Genomic DNA, 19,894 nt, shown 5'->3' with positions numbered 1-19,894 from the left:
AGCTTTAGATATACTACAGTCCCTCACAAACCTTAATTAAAATGGGGAGGAAATCAGTAAGTAATCAAGCTTCATTTTGGAGAACTGAAGAGTCTGTATACTTCTGAACCACAAGGGGGCGACAGCAGAGCATTATTGTAACATATAGTGTTTCATAACTCACCCTTTACCCTCTGCACTTACTCAACTTCAACTTTTATTAGGAAAATATTAACAGATCTCTTTGACTCTGTTATGTATTTACAATCATTTCAAACACAAGTCACAGAAAGAGAATTACAACAGCCGGAAGAAGACAAGTGTTCACGAGTTGGTAGACGGCTCATGAATCCAGCGTTGTGTGCTCCATCTTCTTCCATCAGAGGTCATCGTGCAGAAAGCATCATAACAAACTCTGCAGAGGGAGACAGAGACGGCAGCAGATCCACCGATAAGGACTAACGACGCTCTAATATCATAACAGGACAGCATGAGCCACATCATTATCAGCCACAATGAAATTGCACAAGAAACTAACACAGCTCATGGTGTGATGTAATGACAAAATGTTTCCATTATCACCAAGTTAATGAAAAATTGAAGTGGCGATGGGGTGATATGTCAAAGAAAAAAAAAAACAGGAGAGAGGACAATGGCAGTTTCGTTGTTTTTCCTGTTGTTGAAGCAAGATAAAGGTATTAAACCCAGTCCTAGATTTAAAAGGTTAACAACTCCATTATGCCGACTGCCAGTGTCCGGGCTCTGTTCATCTCTTCTTGTAATCAGTAATCAGTTTGATTACCACTTGTTTCAGTTCGCTGTACACATTATTGTAGATTCACTTGTCAATCAAGACAGCTATTGATTTGTCCTGTCTATGAAACTCTAGCTGCAGATAGCTTAAGGCAGGTGTCACTAAATCCATCCAATCAATCATGTCTTCCATTTCCCATTGACTTCCTGGAGCGCTTTGCTCTGAAAGACGTCTGATTGTAGGTGAGAATCTATTGATTGACTGAGTACTAAAGCTTAATTCCAGATTAACCCACTAACATTATCTCTTGAGGTGCTCCTCTAACCATTCTCTACACAAAGAAGTAAACCGAGCGGAACAGCTTGGTCCTAGTCGTCCTTACACTTGAGTTTGACCTGACACCTGGATATTCAGAGTGATCCTTTCACAGCTGCCGTGTTTTCTGCCCATGTGGCTAAAAGGGACGGGTACACTCAAACGCTGCCCCAGGGGCTAATTGATGATAACGAGGAGCACCTGCTTATTGATCCCTTCTAAGACTGACACGCCTCTTCATATGTTCCCAATAATTGTAATTGATTGGATTGCTGAGACAAGACAAACAGGATCACACCCACGCCCCTTCTATGCTGCAGCCTGCAATCGCACTAACATGCATGTATGTTGATGGCGCCTGCACGCGTGCGCATCGACGTGTATGTGTTTATGTGTGTGATTGTGTCCCATTGTATTGTTTATTTTGCTTGTGAGGTAACACGTGGTAATGACATATCTGCAAAGTCCTTGAGCTGTCCAACAGTGTGTGCTCTTCGTGTAACATGTGACAGGTGTCCAGGCATGTGTATTGATTGGCTTAATGCACTACTGATTAGATTGGATTGCCAACCCACCTTGACTTAACCATCCTGCCTTTCCCATCTCGCCCTCTTCCCGCCTCATTTCTTACTCATTTTCTCCTACTGTCTCCTTCATCCTCAACCCATTCCAGATAGATTCACTGACTCCTCTGCTTTGTCCTCTCCATGGTCCTCTCTTGTTCGCTCTTCCTTACTGTATACCAGCGGTTCCCAGCCTTTTGAGTCTGCCCTTCATCGACACCACATCCATCATGTTCCAAATGTGTTCTCATGAATGATACTAAACTGTACCAGATGCTAAGGCTATTACTACTGGATTAGCAGAAAGCTCAACGGTATATTTTTCTCAACTGCAACTGACTCAGGATGGGCCACTTGCTGGTTATTTTAAATTTACTAAAGATCAGCATCACAACCATTGTAGTCCTTATAGTGGTTTATTTTCCTCCTTAACACAAATATGTGTGTATGTATTTCATTATCAAATAACAATTTTTTGTTGTTGTGTAAGTTGCATTTAGATGGGAATTAGTTAGTCTTGTCATGGACCCTCTGACAATGCAGAAGTAGCCGCCCTCCTGTCTCAATGTTTTATCATTGCATTTTATTAATTGTAATAATGTCCTCTCACACCTTGCCTGGAGTCTATCCACTCCCCGACCACACATTTATCCCCCCAAGTCCCCAACTGCTCACCATCAAAGTCAATGTTGCCGTCTTTGTTGAGGTCAATGTCGGAGAGGATCTCCTCCAGCTCGCCTTTCTTCAGCTTCTCCCCCAGGAGGGTCTTCATGCCCTCCTTCAGCTCATCCATCGTGATCTTTCCATCACCATCACAGTCAAACTGCAGCATGTACGGTTAGTGGAGAACAAGGAAGTGGAGACATGAACATGTAGTGAGTGAGGAGAGACTAATAAATAGATCATAGGTGAAGAGGATTAGAGGTGACACAAGGAACAGAGAAGGAACCAACAGCATTATGCTTCTGGACTAGTGAGGAGGGTGGAGAGATTGAATACAGTATGATGTAATGAGTAGAGGAGGAGCAATAAAGACAGAGGGAGAAGAATTAATCAAGAGCCATAAACAGAGGTTCACAGATCATGCATTACAAAAAAAGTATTGAGTTTGCCATTTACAGTAGTTACAACATGACTGCACGAGGAGACTGGAAGTCTGAAAACAGCTTGTGTCTGCAGACAGGGCAATGCTGACTCATGAGTGCGAAAGACTTTTGAAGTGACTATGAGGAGTTGGGATGAGTTGAAAAATCGTTCAGAAAGTAGACTATGCTATGAAGTTGCAGAAGTTTCTGTTCAGAAGTAGTGGAGTTGAGAGCCAGTTCATTACTCTCCGCAAACGGATTCAAACATCAGAACATGTGAATTTCTGGCCTTTGACGGCACTACGCAGGACCTTGTCGATGACGCACGTGGGATGAATAAGCTCCAGATACAATGGCAGATGACCATGTGACCTTGCTTTCTCAAAATAGATAATACAGTTAAAAAGCTTAATATGTGTGATCCATGAACAGAGCAGCATTCTCTTTTATTGATCTATCAAGTAGCCCAGCTGGTTCAGGAAGAAGATAGAGATATAAATGTTGTTACAAAGATCACTGTAATACCACTGCAGTTCAAGATCAGTCCAGGGTGGGTTATTTAATTGACACAATTTGCTTTATAGCTCCTGACAGTGTGACTTTTTGAAGTGAACAACTAGATATTTCCATGTAGAAAGCACATTCTACATACCATAACTGGTACAGAATTTAAATATCAATTTGCCATCACAGTGACATAAATTACTTTGCTGTGCAGCCAATGTCCAATTCCCCCTTGCTTTTCATACGAGCCAAATTCGTAAATGCATGAGGCTCAATTTATAATATAGATAAATGAATCCCAGTAGCATATTGTACACTTTCCAGTTATAACTATTAAAAACACATAATCAGTGTTGTCTGCAGTAACCATTAAAATCCTATCATGCTGTAATGTGTTAAATGGATGAACTCAGGTGTGTGAAGCTGAGATTATAAATAACATGATCACCTCATTTGTTTTGCTTGGTCAGAGACTACGTCACACCAGGGCTTGGCTTTTGGGGGACAATCAATTCAGCACTCGTGTTCCTGCCTCTGTATTGATGTCAAAGACAGCAACTCAATAGATATTTCCTCCAGACCAATGAGGCACCAGAGAATTTCAAATAAAATAGGCATGTCTAATAAGCACAAAGGTGAGACAAATATAGAATATAAATGGTGGCTCTTTGGATGGCAGGGACCAGGCTTCATAAAAACTCAATGTGAATATTTCCCCTTCCCCTTAAACCTCTTTCTTCTGCATTCATAGCCAGCTTCCCCTCTTCCTGCGGACTTGTTTACAACCATGCACTCTTGGCACTCTCTAAGGAAAGGTCCTGTTGCACACTTCAAAAAACCTGTCATAGTTACCCCTTTCGCTTGCTTGAAGTCAGACTTCTTTAGAGTCTCCAGCCGGGGACCTCGTACCTGTTTGAAGGCACAGCGGAGCTCCTTCAGTCCGACCATGTGAGCCGTCTCGGCCAGCATCCTCGGCCCCATTAGCTCACAGAAATCATCAAAGTCTACATGACCACCCCCTGCAGAAAGGACACACACATAGATGGAGACCCACACATGCACAGGTTGACTACCAAGCAATAACTTCCAAGCCTTCCTGGAGCCTGGAGAGTCTGTGCGAGACATGTGGATTCATGCATTAAGCATTAAGGTGTCAGAGGATATTGGCGCCTACAGTAGATCTATTGTGTCATTATCTGCTTAGTAACAGAGGTGGAAGAAGTATTAAAATCGTATTAATGATAGGTTAATTGTTCTTTTTTGGGGAGCTAAAAGCACAACACTGACATATTATCACCTTGTAAAGTCATCATGGTGAACATATTAGCAAACAGTTGCTTATTTACACATGCAGTAGTAACATTAGCATTCATTTGGAGTCATGTTTCTGGTGACCTAGTGTTTGTAAATCCAATATTCACTCTCCTTTTAGCTCAGTTTTGGTCTCCACCAACCCCTGAGAGAAATATCTGGCTCTTTAGCTACCAGCTTGTCGCTCTGTTTTCAATTTGGTGCCGGACAGGTCAGCTTTTTCACTGAAAAAAGGGTGCCATGCAGCCAAAAACAATAATTATGAGAGGGATAAAACTAAACCAAGACAGTAAAGTTGGGGAGCATAAAAACCAAAACAATGAGCTGAAAGAAGAAGCTTAAACTCTCTGTAGAGCTAAGGGGGACTGCAAAGTTGGTGATAACTCTCTGTGGGTTCATCACTGAGTGACCCCTTTCACACTAGGCTATCCATTGTTAATACAAAAATATTGATGTGTGACGTTTTAAGTTAAAGTAGCAAAACCACAGTTTAGCTGTAAACACCTTTGCCTTCCAATGATGATGATGTACCTGCAGCTGTACGTACCTACAGTACCTAACAGAAATGTTCAAAGTACAAATACTGGTACAACTTCAGTACCTCAATATTGTACTAGAATGCAGTACTTAAGTAAAGGTAGTAGTACTGCACCTGGCCTTCCTGAATATCAAGCTTGTCTTCGAAAGGTTCATGAATGTCCTCGGTGCATGGAAGCTGCAACAGTGCATTCAGCTATGTGCTCACTATGCTTCCTTCAACCCAGTTAGAACCAGCTTTGTTTTGTTTGATCCCCATGGTAATTATCAAAACAGACCGATACAATGGGAAGGCTCATGTTATTAGTTGAACAAAAGACAGGCTTATTTGATAGTGTAGACCAATAGGCTCGGCCTGTTTTCATTATCTGGGCCTTGGTGGATGTGAAAGACTACTTCAATAAAGCCATGCGGTCATTTTGTGGTTCAAAACATTTAATCAGAGCTCAGTCACAGGACTGTTGAGGATGAAAATCAAACTATGGCAAACTCTGCTTGCATGGAAAACACTTTTACTGGTGCTGAATCATGAAACTAATGGCTTGAGCTGTCATGTACTAGTTACAGCCGCAGCTGAAGGATTCTGAAACTAAAGATCATTAATTCTATGATTTTGAACAATTTTCATACTTGCCTCAAGGTACTGTACTTTGTTTTTTTATTTTGGCTGACTGGGTTTACCCTTGTGGAGCTGCAGTCTGTGGGGGATTCCTGACACCGCCTTGAAAAATTTCTGCGCCTTAAGTGGGTCAGTCTATAATCATGGAGTAGAAAAATTCTCCCAAAAGTCTGATTATTATTCTTTTAATTGATAATGCAATGCTAGTTAGATAAAAAAGACTGAATTTCATGGTATTAATGGCTCTATAGGGATTACGCTACAGAGATTAAGTTCATTCTACCTTATGGGTCAAATTAAGGCATCACTGAGCAGATGAATAATTCATATTACACAGTATGAAACATAGCGTAAAATATAAAATGTAGTAACCACCACCAAAGCCCCCATGTTCTGAATATTTCTCTAATAGTTCTCTTTTAAGGTTGAGATATAAAGTTCTAGTGTGTAAAGCTTATAATTCAAATGCGTTCTTATGGCTGCAACAATACATCAAGCGGTAAAGTCGCACATTTCCCTTTAATTCAGCATGATGTGCTTATTTTTGGAAATCTTTACAAGGATTTGGGCTCTGTAGGCTTTAACAACAGTTGTTTGTGCTTTGTGTTCTGTCACCTTTCGCTACGCTGCACATCAGATGGGGATATTTATGAGACTTTTCGGTGAGGTTACCGCAGCAGTGGCTGGTTTTCTAGATCCTCGCTGTTGTATCTAATCTGGAAATTATTTACACCTGAGACTCCAGGTGCATCTAATTAACTAGCTGGTAGGACAGAAGCCAGCTGCACTCTGGTCCCTGAGGATCACAGCTGAGAAACACTGCCTCACTGTATCCAACGTGATGCAACTGTTTTTGTGGCCAAACAATTACACTGTGGACCCAAGGTCCAATATTTTGCTCATTATTATTAGCTGCAGTTAAATATTTCCGGGGGGGGGGGGGGGGGGGGGGGGGGTCAACACTATGTTACATTGCACACACCTGGTTAAAGGGTTGGTTCAGCCAATTGCAAAAAAAAAATATAAATAAAATAAATTACTTATCTCTAATGGTGTTTTTCCATGTTTGATTTCATTTGCCTACATTTTGAGTTGGCTATGTCTAAGATGTTTGACTCCACACCAGTACAATGGAAGTGAAATACTATATATACTATATTTCTTTTGTGTGGTGCTTACAGCATCGAGAAATGACAAGACGTTCTACAACAACATCCCTTCCCAAAAACAATGTCCCCATTACTCTGATCCGCAGAGCATCTTGTCAACAGTTAACATAAGGACTATTTCTTCAGTAGGAAACTGAAACCAAAACTGTCTGCAAGGCTAGATACCATTAGAGATAAGTAAGAACATATATCAGAGAAATTATGCTTTAAAAAGTAACTTAGAGTCCCACTGAAATCACAATCACTCATTCCTTTTGGCAGTCAGAAATAATGAATGTGAATGTATCTTTAATAGCTTTTATTTTTAAGACAAAAAGGTCTATGCCATAGACATATGGGGGAAACGCTGCTTTTTGTCTCAGTGAGCTGGAGGGGTAAGTGGGTGTCTGTGTTTGATTGACACCAGCTGGCTGGCTGAGCTCCGGTACTGAACACCAGCAGGGACGAGAGAGACAAACTAAAGAAAGTTGTGCTGTAGCTTACAAGTCGTGGGCAGAAAGTGTTTTTTAGCAGTGATAGGGAAGAGTAAGAACCACATCAGCGTCTGAAAGGACCAAAGTGACATTTGCAGGTAAGTTACATGCTGTTTATTAATGTGCTGCAGCTGAGCAGATAATTGGCTATCTAAACATTCACCGAAGAAAAGTGCACTGCAAACTGACATTACCTAAAGTGCAGGACGAGACGTGATCATGTTTGTAAGTTAGATAAGAAGGAGATTTTAGCAGGAAAGCTAATGTGGTTGTTATTCAAAGCTTCAGTTCTTCATCTACGTTCTTCATCTATGTGTTCGGTATTCTGATAAAATAATGCAAAACTATCATGTAAAATATACATTTTTCCCATTTTGGTTTTGGATTTTTTTTCTCAATGGAGACAAAAACATGCAATTTCATTTAAGTTGTGCTCTCTATCACCTGTAACCACACCCAACAGTGATGTCATGGTGTACTGACAGTTACAGAGTAATGCTGAAAAGTGGTGATGAGCACTTTAGTGCATAAGAATCCAACTTTTCATTTGTAAGAATTTGTTCCATTTACTCAAATGGTAAACACATACACATCGAAAAAAAAAAAAAAAAATAGTGCTGATGCAGTGTAGGTGTGCTACTGGCATAGTTTATATTGTGCGTAAATGCAGCTGGATTTCTGCATTCATGATGTCTTAATTAGGATATTACAAAACATCACACTGATAGCATGCTCCATGTGTCTAGGTCCTGCGTGTCCATTGAGGGTTTATGTAAAGTCTTGGCAGGCGCTCATACTGTGGGTTTGTTCACATTTTCAAACCTTGCTCTGACTCTGACACTAGGTAGGTGTTACAGGAACTGGCTCTCCAGGCTCGTGGCAGCAGAAATCAATGCAATGGTGATTCACCTTAAACTCTGAACACTAACCACTCACAGATCTATACTTGATCATTCAAAGAAGACAGCAAAGACAAACACACCCTCATTAAGAGCAGAGGGAGCAAAGTTAGATCTCAAACTAAACACACACTTCTTCATGCAGACTCACACTCACACACCCCTGCACACGGCAGGCGTGAGGGCCATTAATCAGTCTGCTAAAATGTCTAGAATGTCCCCAACTTCAAAGACAAACATCAGTTCCTCGCGGTCTCATAGGAAGGAATGTGCACGTATACAAGCACACGTGCTTGTGCAACACACGTAGACACATTACTCACGCATTCACACCTGCTCGCTTCAGAAAGACCCATCAATCATGCACACATACTTTAACCACCGAGGAAGAAATGAAAACTACACTCGCACACCCATAAGCAGATAAATACACACATTTCATCTTGATTTGCTGGATGATCTCGATGAGCTCCATCTCTGTAGGCATGTAGCCCATGGTCCTCATGCAGTCGGCGATGTCTTTGTAATGGATGAAGCCATCCGCATCGTAGTCAAATTCCTTAAAGGCCACCTGCAGCTCTGACAGACAGACAAACAAATTACAGCAATGGCAACAAACCGTAAAGTAGGGTAAAATATTTTTCCCATGAGTCAAACACACACACACACACACACACACACACACACACACACACGCATACAAACACAGTGTGCACAGATGCTGAAAGTTACACTTTGAACAAAGTTTTCTGTAAGTAGACTGAACTACAGCCAGCTCTCAAGAGCAGTGAGTTACATACAGCCTTAATTGATTTTGTAGCTCTGAGTCACTGGCCAACAACATTTCAAGGCAGTCTGAAAAACCGCCAATCTCTCACATGAATCACGAAGAGGAGCGAGCTTAACAGGAGAAAATATCAATGCGATTGATAGAGCGGTACCGTCGACGAGTAATTTATCATGTGTTTGCATCGTAATTACACCAACAACATCTTACCATCTAACTCCTCTGGCATCAGCTCTCTCTCCTGTGGAGCAGAGAAGAAAGGACAAGAAAAAAAAAAGACAGTGGAAATAATTACAAGACAGCATCGAGGAGGACGGGATGTAAAATCAGGGTGGCTTTAAAACAGCAAATTCTCTTGAGAAATACTCCAGTGATAATCTGTTTTTGACTACCAAATTAGAATAACATGCATATCATGTCAACACTGCCGCATGCTGACAGTAAACTCTAATGGGATTTCACCCAGCGACATGTCTTTCTAATTTGCAAAATGACACAATACCACACACTCCTACATCCACGCACACACACACACACACACACACACACACACACACATGCTCTACATCCGCAGCATCCTGAGGGACACCAGTAAGCTCAGTCTGTGTGTATACAAACACACGCCCACGCACAAACCATGTGACAGCGAGTTGCACAAACATTGCACTGCCGCAAAGAAACATAGATACATGTAAACTAAGACACAGATACACACACACGTATACACTTTGCCTGCACAGACACAAGACATGTCATTTGCATATAGACTTGTGTGTGAAGCGTTCAGTATTCTCTGCCTTGTTTTGACATTTGCTCAGGGTGATCTCTCCCTCTCTTTCTCCATCTTTCTCCCCTTTTCATGTGTTTTGAGGGAAGTTGAGGCAAAGCTAGGAGCTATGAACAAAACCTCCACATAGACAGTCATTAAGAGTAATGGATCGCAGTGAAATTTAGGTGTGCTAAGGGCTTAAAATAACAATATGTTAATATATTCCACTGGTTGCAGACAGATCATTTTGATTAGAAAGCACATTATAAGTTGGTTATCAGTTGCAATACTGTAAAAATGCATATTCTCAGGCAAGAAACAACACTATACAGTATGTTGCCCATAAATGTGTTCATAAACAAAATGTGATGTCACATATCACATGCATCAGTCCTTGAAACAATGCTCTAATTAGCCTTTGTAAGCATGTTTAATTAACATATGTAAAGCTTCAATGTTAAAAGATCATGAATCATCCTTTAAAAGCAATGAGACAATGTGTCTTTAGTAAGATGCCTTTTTTTTCTTTTTTAAATCACGCGTGTGCCAAACAGCATCTTGACTCTAAGGCTTTGCAAGCAATGTGCAACTCTTCTACAGAAACCTCATCACATCCACAGGGGAAGCAAGAAACATGCAAACTCAGTCATCTTCGTATAGAGCAACCGAGTCTGACATATGGAGATATCGCTTAGCACAAAGAGCCACAAGCCGGAGGATATCTATAAGTTCAAAGAAACAAGACTGACAACCAGGCGTATAAAAGTGCTCATTATTGAGAGCAGAAATCTGCTGTGGGCTTTTTCTTCGTCACTTTCATGCAGTAAGGAAAAATATTGAGGCTCAATAGAATTCAGAAACTGTGAGATAAAGACACACTAGTAGAGGTGGAAGTAACAAATTATATCTATCCATGTTCAGTGCTGGTATTTTACATAATATTTCTATTATGCCAGAATTTACTTTTATTTCACTGTATTTCAGAGGGAAAGTTTGCCTTTTTTACCTCATCACATATATCTAATTGCTATAGCAACTACCTTTTTGAGGTTTTACATGAAATGATACGTTGCATTGTTCGAACATCGTTTGGAGATCGACAGCTTTGAATGTTAAAATAGTTTGAATGCATTAACTTCAAGTGTTTGACCCTTGATCTTTTAATCTTTTTGATGCCAATGCCCTCCTTACTTCTATGCTTTTACATTTGTGTGTAGGACCTTTGCTTCTAATCAAGTGTCTGTTGCCATCACTTTGTTTCTACTTTTATGAAAGAAAAGGATGTTTCAACCTTCAGTTGTTCTGAAAAAGTGAGAGATGAAAACGGCAAATCAGAGCAGCAGTGGAAGTGAAATGCAAAGAGAAGTGTAATATTTTCCTCTTAATACATGTTGGCACTCAGGGTGGCTAATACATAAATCATACAAGGTCATACTGCTCAAGTGCACAATAGCTTCAGGAAAAGGAGAGGCCTCCATGGTTTATTTGGAAGCTGTGCCACATGGCAGCCGTTCCAATGATTATTCACTGTATAATACTGCCAACAGACTCGAAACACGAATGCAATGCCAGGACGCAATTGCATCAAGAGTTATCTCACTTTACGTGTGCTCTGGCTCAAATATTAAAACACTTATGATTTATATAAACCTCTTAAGTTTTAATATGACTTTTGATGCTGCAGCATAAAAAAAAGCCCTCAGTTGCTCAGAGTCCAGAACCGTTGTTTACCCTGCACAGGCTCCTCCAGCCTACAAGGGCATATTTAGATAGCAAGGTCAACACATTAATTGGATTTTTTTTTTTTCATCCAGAAAGGATTAGACAGCATGCCATGCAGACTCTCAATTCATCCGTCAGAAAGAGCCCATTAACAGTTAATTTCATTCTGTCTGCCTTCACATGGCCCATTGAGCAGCCTACTGCATGACGCATGAACACATAGGAGAGGTATGCGGATACTTCACACAGACGCATAGAAGAGACACTTCAGCATGCAGTTACAGTATGCACATGCATTACTGATTGATGAGTACAGTCCATTCTGCTTCACATTTGTCTCTCTGTGCCTCTGACATGTAAATGCATCAATTGTTTTTCTTTAGCCATTTGTCTCTCCCGGCCCCTTCTTCAGTTGGATCTAATGAGGACTGACAGTGAACCTGGCTAAGGGGGTTATTAATACTTGTGGTGAGGCAGGGATTAGGACTGCTGCAGGATGGATGGTCTCCCTGCTTCAGTGTCAGGGCGGCAACCAAAACAGCGTGTCCTCTATCCTGTGGATGCGACGCAGACCTCTCTACCTGGCTACTAGTAAATTCAAACCAGGGACTGTCACAGTAAAACAAAGCAGATCCGTTATGGCAGGTGAGGTAGTAACTCAGGGAAGGATGTGGAAGGGAAGTCCACAGTAGCCCAAGGTCAGTGTGAAACGGTTTTCAAGTCCGATAAATTGCTTTAAAACAATGAAACGGCCCCATTAGTTATTAAGAAATCTAGTTATGAAACATAATTAAAACGTTCACAGGCACACAACTCCCCTTGGCGTAGATTTCTCTGTTATCTCTTACAGTAAATCCCTTTCCTGTGATGAAGGCATTTATGGAAAAGCCTTTGGCTCTGCTTTGTAATAAGGTCTCACCAGAGTCCCACACGGTTCAACGATTAAAAGGATGTTTTATGAGTTTCATCCTATATAATAATCCTAATAATAACAACAACAACAACAATAATATCCCATGTAATTCTAGAAAGTACTCTGAATGAGAACACATATAAGGGACCAATACAAAATAAAAGAGGAAGTGATTGAACAAAAGGCCCTTGATGTGACTAATGAGTCTCCATTATCACTATTATACAGAAAATGTATTTTTGTGGAGTAAGGCACAAATAAAGTTCCTAAAAAACCTATAAAAATCTAGAATTTCTATGAAATAATTACTTAAAACATGGATGTTGGGACAACTGAGCCCTTGCGGCCTCAAATTCACACACATTATGATGTTTGATGAAAAGTAGAATGATGTAAATGTATAAACATACAGTGTATAATATACAAACAGGCCTTGTCAAATCTACCAGCTACACTAAAAATCTACATTGCGGCCAAGGGAACGTTTGCTTTTTTTTGAGTAATTAGATTTATTATCACACAACAATGCAGGTGTACAGTGTGATAATTCTGCACTTCCCTACACTGCCCCAACCTCCTCCTTATATTGTCATTTATGTTTATTAAAACATAGTTTACGTAGTTAGTAGCCGGTCAGTTTCTTTGTTGCTGCTCAAAATCTTTGAGTGCTCCTTCAGAGTCTTTTCTGTCAGTTCTGTATAACCATTTGCTATAAGTGGTCACTTCCTTGATGGAAGTGACTCTGAACCTCCCATATACACTGTAGGTAAGTACTACTAATATATTGACATCTTGAATTTTTGAAATAAATACTTTTGACCTTCTGCACGTGAAGTTTTAGCTTTTCAATTTTATACGTTTTTGGAACATAGAATAAGTCCTTGTAATTACTGTCCATCCCACCAATTATTTTAATGGGTATTTGCCATTCAGGGTTCTGTCCTTGACAAAAGACTGAAGAGTTTTGAAGTCAGTCTCATTAACATCCTGGATCTGATCCACATCCATTTTCTCCATTCAAAGACACAACCATGTAGCCACAGTCTCCCTCTCTGTCTCCCACAACCTCCTACACTGTTTATTGTTATTGTTAGTTTACACCAATCCTCTTGATTCCAGGGCTGAACATACTGTATGCCAAAACAAACCATTACATCTTATACTACAGTTAAACATATTCTGTAACTTATGCTTTCTTTATATAAATCAACTTTTAACAGAAATGGCGAAGGTGCCATTGAGCTGGCTGGATTTGTTGGTTCATTTCCATTTGTCATTTCCCCAAATATTCTGTGATGCCCTACAGCAATCTGGGATCAGGGTATCAGGCATGAGCAGAGCCAAAGCTTCACTTAACCAACCAGAGCATTAATGGAAGCCAGCCCAGTGTCCAGACAGTAAATTATCTGTGAAGTGGAATTATTGGAGTGACTTCCTTTGAAAGGATGTTTTTTTAGATTTAGAGGATGAGGTAATAGTCCAGAGTCCTGATGAGATGTTTGACTTTAATTCAGGTGGGTAATGATATTGACTTCCCACGGTCATTTGACCTATCAGCAATTACTGGTTTGCAAACAGGGCATTTTCAGATTGTCATCATTCACTCCAAACAGCTACAACCAGTGTTTATATTTTCAATCGATAGTTACCACTTAGAACCAGCTGAACAAATGGATCAATTTTGCAACTCTGTTCTGTGTAACTTTAAAGTCAATGTTAGTTTTTTTCAGCTGTGACTCAGTTTATAAACCTGCACTTTATCGACCTTTCTTTGCGGAGACCCAAATGTACAAGATAAAGTGAATAAATAAGAATAGTATAAATACAGACAAAACATATAATAAAACCATAAAATTGTGAAATGACACAAATAAAGTTTTAAACCCTCAGCTTACTTAACTCTGATTCTTTTCACAATTACATCTATTGTTGTTCATTTTCATTTAATTCCAATTCATTGTGGCAGTTTTGCAGGAGTTGCTTTGGTCTGAATGAATGGACAGCCAATCACAGCTCTGCCCTGTTTGTCTTGATTGAGAAAACGGCATCGGAACAATCGTGGTCTTGGGTGAAAGACACCACAGTTGACTCATGGTAGGAAATGGGAAACGAACAATGGTACCCCATGTTAAAGTCAGATGTTTTGTCGACCCCATCCATCCACCCCGACCTCCTCTCTCTGTGGTCGCTCGATAATAACGACAACTGACTCCCTCCTATGCTCCTGACGGTCAAGACTCATAATTACTACGGCTGCTAGAGGGCTTTGTCACTTGAACGTAAACATGATATGTCATTATGACTGATGCTGTGGGAGAACGGTCTCTCAGGAACATTTAGACGTGTCAGGAAACAATTTACATGACGTTGAGAGCATTGGGTGTTTGCAGTGACATGTAGTGACATCATCAGCTTAATTGATGCAACTGAGCAATCAGCTGTCACACCTGCCATTTATTAGATGCTGTTTCCTGACACCTGCTCCTGATGATGGTTTCTATAAAACAGGAAGCTCAAATTGCTTTTTTGGAGTTACCCTACTTGTAACCAACACGTGCGTTAGGGCTGTGACAACATGCATGAGAGTAATGTGGTAACATGCTGTTGAACTGACCTGTCCAAAGAGCTTATTGAGGTAGGAGATGTAGGCAGCGGCCACCGCCGAGCTGTTGCTGAGGCTCCTTTTACCGCGCCGGCGACTCTCGTCATCACTGCTAGAGTCCTTCCCCTGGGCCGAAGGCGACTTTGAGCTGTGAAGTGTGCATTTGTGTGCCAAGTGTTGAGAGCTGTCATCATCAAAGCCAGGCCCTCTTAACTTACTTAAACAAACACACGTAAGTGCCTTTTCGGTGATTACTCCATCTAGCCTTCCTTGACATAACTGCGTCAGCTGACGTCATTGGTACGTCAGTCGCTAGAAAAACGAAGGTTTCTGGGGAAGGCTAGTTTGAAATTCTGAAAGCTTGTTTTGCAGAGGATGCACCAATCGATGGCACTAATTGGGTGCACAAATCTACACAGCCCACACCCCTTGTCCTAATCAATGTTGATTAGAAACAGAAAGATAATAACCAGAATTTCTTGGAGAGGCTGAGTTGAAGGGCCTTGTTTTTGAATCTCGCAGTAGCGGGTGATCTGCCAGCTGCCGCTCCCCTTCCCCCTCGTGGAGACATGCTAGGAGAGAAGGAAGCCTTAATCAGTTCAAAGTGCACTTAATGTCTCGCAATTAATATTAACACTTTAAAATTAAAAATTAAATTAAGAATTCTCATGTCAATGATAAAAATCAACAACACTGAGCTGTGGCTTGGCATATGGATGGACCCACCTGCTGAGGAAGTTAAGATGGATTCAGACTGCTGATAGACAGCAGCAGCAATGGGAGACAATTGTTTGAATTTTTGGAGGTTAAACGGACTGTATTACCCAGAAACTCTGGAAAAATGTGAACATCTTTCTAAAACAGGCTAAACTATCTCTCCTGTGTCCTTCTTTCTCTACATGAAATTGCTCACTCTTTACTGTATAAGAAATAAATGTGCCGATAGGTCTTGTTTATGTTGGAGCCCAAAATTGTCATTTGGAGTGATGTAATGTTTAATCATCACTCCAATCTCACCTCTTGACTTAGCTTTTAATTAAATTGTTAATTTGACTTTTTAAGTGTATTCATTCCCTATTCATTTTCTCCACCACTTTTAGTTAGATCTCACTGACCTGGCAGCAGACGATGGTCTACTTTCTGCTCCTCCCTTTGCGCTTTTCATAGACATCCTGGATGGAAGAAAAAGATAAATGTGGAGAGGGATGTGAGTGTGGGGAAAGAACAAGAAATCTCCTAATTGAACAGTGAAAAGAGATAAAAAACGAGAGTCTGATTCCAAAATGTGCATTTTGGGCAAAACAAGCTGCATCCATAATTGAACACCTTAATAAAATTGTTATACAGCAGCAAATATGCTATCACACATTTGAGTAACGTCCATAAGACAAGGAGCATCGTTAGCTTTCATTTGCAGTCGTGTTTCTGGCAACCTGATGAATTTAAATCCAGTGAGGGAAATATCTGGCTTTTTAGTTTGTTTAATCTTACACTATGTTCACCGGCAAGTGTCTAACTTTGTCTATCTGCAATTCGGTGCTGAGCAGATAGTGTACAGTAAATTTATCACTAAGAGCTTTTTCACTAAAACCAGGAGACTGAGACTCAAAACAATTAGCTTAAAGATGCTAAAATACTCTGTAGAGCTGAGGGGAACGGTGGAGTCAGGAGATGATCAATATGAGTGACCCCTCTCACATTGCAAACTGTCAGTTACTTCATTGTTCATATAAAAATATAAACAATGATTCAATTAAAATACGTCAAGAGACAAGAGTGATGTTTATAGTATGACAACTCCGTCTTGAGGGAGAGGGAGGAGGAATCACTCCAATCTAATTCAGAGGCGGATTAATTTGGACAAGAGGACACACACCCAAACGATACACAAAGTGTACGAGTGGGTGGGAAGCTCGTAACAGCCGAGATGAATGGATCAAAGGTGCGGAGAGGAAGAATGGTATGAAAAAATGAAAAGACAGGAGTGTAAGATAGAGGAAGATGGGAAAGAGAAAGAAAAAAAAGGATGTGAATGACAATCACATGTGTAGGACTTGCAGAGGAGGAGAGAGGCTGTCTGTTTGAGAGACAGATTAATGTTCTGTCATGGACCTCTGCGGTTCTGGCTTTCAGCGCCTGATGATGAACGGCCGTACTTGGCACTGATGTGCTATAAACGTAACACCTCACTCCGCCATCTCACATGCCACGGAGATGGCGCAAAGACATTTACCCGAAGATCTGCTCCAGCGGTCTCTACTTAGGCGCCCGCTTGGACCATGAGGGCTGTTAATGAGAAGAGACATGAAGACCAGCCAGTCCTCTAAATTACGCCGGACCGTTTAATGTGCCTCCGCAAAACTAGCCACATTCCCAACTCCCCACTGGGCTGAACAAAACGTGCCATGACTAAGGAGTGATTGCCTGTCTGTCACGCTTTCACACAATCACTGTGCATGTGATACACACTGATTGCAACACGCTTAGAGCATGTTAAGCTGCACGGGTGGAGAAGCGAGGAATGTTCACACAAGTACAGTCGTGGAATGATTGAAAATGATTTATATTCTCTGACTATACTAAAATGTACTTCACGCGCAGAGTATAGCAGTGGTTTATTTATGCAGACATATACACACAGCAGATGATGATGATGATTCTGCTTTGCATTAAAGATGAGTTCATAATGTTTACAAAATCCTGCCCACATACTGTATTTGCAAGCATACACAACCTTGTACTTCTATACTTGTGTGGACCTTCATTGACATAATGCATTCCCTAGCTCCTAACCATAACCATCACAACTAAATGCTTAACCCCAACCCTGAACATAACCCTAATCTAAACCTAATTCTAACCTGAACCTTAAAATCAAGTCTGAACCCTCAAACAGCCCTTTGAAGGTCTGTCCGAAAGTGAGGACTGGCCAAAATGTCCTCACTTTCCAAAAATGTCCTCACTACCAAGGTCTAAAACTCAAATTGGTTCTCACAAAGATAGCTGCACACACACAAACACACACACACACACACACACACACACACATCTGTCTCTTCCATTCCCCCAAACATTCACATCGCACATGTGGGTAAAGCAAGATATCTGGACTTTCTATAGTGGTGGTCTCACATTGTTTGCCTGAAGAATTGCTCTCATCTTCAGTGAGCACAACTCCCATCAGAGTAAACAAACACACACACACACACACACAGAGACTGCACACATGCGCGTTTCACTACACAAGCCATTGAGCAGCACTGTGTGTGTCTCTGCAGCTCTCCTCCCTAAGTGGCCAATTGCTGTCAATCACCGAGCCGACACAAGCAATTTTAGATCCTAATCACGCTAATTGAAGTAATGAAATAGAGGGCCAGGTGGACTGGGCTAAAACAAACACAACTAACCCAGCTGATGATGGAGAGCGGGCGGCACTGGAGAGCTGCAACGCTGCAGTGGGAGGTGAATGGGCCTGGCTGGAGTGTTAGGGGTTAAATACTAAATGGATATTCTAAATATATTTCACAAGAGCCACTGGAGTGAAACGGTGCCCAGATTCACTGCACATGTCAGACAAACAAGACCCACATACAACACACACAAAACAGACGCATAGAAAGCACTCACAGAGGTCATTACTCCACCAAGGCCGCACGATCCTTTTAATCTGTTATTTTTAGAAAATATTTCTATTTCTGCGTCTGGATGTGAATATTCATGCTGATTGGCTGAAAGTGGCCATGATTTTTGGAGGATACTTCACATCCCGTTTGGGAATATTGAGGCTTTGTACAAGAATGAATCGAGCAAAATTTCAAGTGAGTGACACTCGTGTTACGGCCATTAATGTTGATCATGTTCCTGTAGCGTCACATATATTGTGTGACTATTATTAAATTCTGCTCAGAGTTGATATGTGCAAGATGCAAATGCATTGAAGAGTAATGACAGTTTATGTCAAATAGGCCGTGCCTAGAAGAATTTTAATTTTAAGTTCAAGTCCTTTAGACTAATGGACAAGATGCTTTGTTATTCATTGCTTTCCAAAACGAAACATATGAGCGTTTTCTGATTTGACCACCCTGTTATCAGGGCGACAGTTTGTTTGTGATCTGCCACATCTACGGTTAAGGTTTGGTTAGGTTTAGGCATAAAAATTACTTGGTTAAAGTTAGGGACGGCTTTGCTCCTGACAGACAAGAGCCATAATTCACACAGCCGCTACAGGTCCTCATCAGAAACATATTACACATTTTGAAGAAACTATAAATAATGTTATCATACTGATAGATTAGTCATGTCAACGTCTGAGAAGTCAGGAGTTACCAGGAAATGTGAAGTTATTAGAAATAGCCAGTTATTAAAAGAGTACTCCACTGATTTAGCACTTCTAGAAAATTGTCAGACTCACGACGGACATCAAAATGGATGCAGCAGAACCAGAGATATCGTCTTTTTTATTCCACGCATTCTTCTTCCTTGTCAAAATCTGGCACCCACATTACCCACAATGCAACTCAATGGACAACACTTTGGCCCATGATTTGGGTGTGTTATGCTAGTAGCTGTTAGCCTCAAGCAGAGATGAGTAGCGGCCTACAGAGGTCCGGTAGGCTCACTTCTTTCTAACTCCACACCCATGGATTGTTTGGTTGTTAAGTCAAGTGACATCGCTTAAAGCAATTTGCCAAACTTTGCGCAGCTCCCTCTGGAGCCACAAAAGGCTATATCAGTTTTTTTTCCCCACATGCAGTTGTACTCCCCAAGACCTGTAAACTGTTAACACCAGTGGAGTTCCCCTATAAGCATTTTATGTTTTTCCATATAATCCGTTCACAGAAAATTGTCAAAATCTTATCATCTTTGTTCCTTGACACATGGCCTAAATTTACA

General features: G+C 40.9%; 1 protein-coding gene across 1 annotated transcript; it reads right to left on the bottom strand.

Annotated features, from left to right (window-relative positions):
• Nucleotides 1-265: 265 nt before the first annotated feature.
• Nucleotides 266-16,172, bottom strand: cabp4 (calcium binding protein 4). Its single transcript, XM_070920853.1, has 8 exons — nucleotides 16,117-16,172; nucleotides 15,472-15,573; nucleotides 15,014-15,149; nucleotides 9,206-9,236; nucleotides 8,644-8,787; nucleotides 4,110-4,219; nucleotides 2,287-2,434; nucleotides 266-394 (listed from the first exon to the last, which is right to left on the bottom strand). The coding sequence occupies exons 1-8, from the start codon at nucleotides 16,170-16,172 to the stop codon at nucleotides 366-368; spliced, it is 756 nt and encodes a 251-aa protein (XP_070776954.1). The 3' UTR covers nucleotides 266-365.
• Between the last annotated feature and the right edge of the window lie 3,722 nt (nucleotides 16,173-19,894).

The sequence above is a fragment of the Enoplosus armatus genome, chromosome 2, assembly GCF_043641665.1.
Source record: "Enoplosus armatus isolate fEnoArm2 chromosome 2, fEnoArm2.hap1, whole genome shotgun sequence".
NCBI classification, from domain to species: Eukaryota; Metazoa; Chordata; class Actinopteri; order Centrarchiformes; family Enoplosidae; genus Enoplosus; species Enoplosus armatus.
Note: the sequence above shows the minus strand (reverse complement) of the source record. Positions and strands in the feature narration are given on the sequence as shown.

Excerpts from the sequence above, each read along its gene's own strand:
- cabp4 (XM_070920853.1), bottom strand. The coding sequence starts at position 16,172 with ATGTCTATGAAAAGCGCAAAGGGAGGAGCAGAAAGTAGACCATCGTCT. Across the intron at positions 4,220-8,643 it reads CCAGCAAATCAAGATGAAAT|GGGGTGGTCATGTAGACTTT; the intron begins GTGTGTATTTAT and ends TCCTTTCTGCAG. Across the intron at positions 2,435-4,109 it reads TCCGCTGTGCCTTCAAACAG|TTTGACTGTGATGGTGATGG; the intron begins GTACGAGGTCCC and ends TACATGCTGCAG.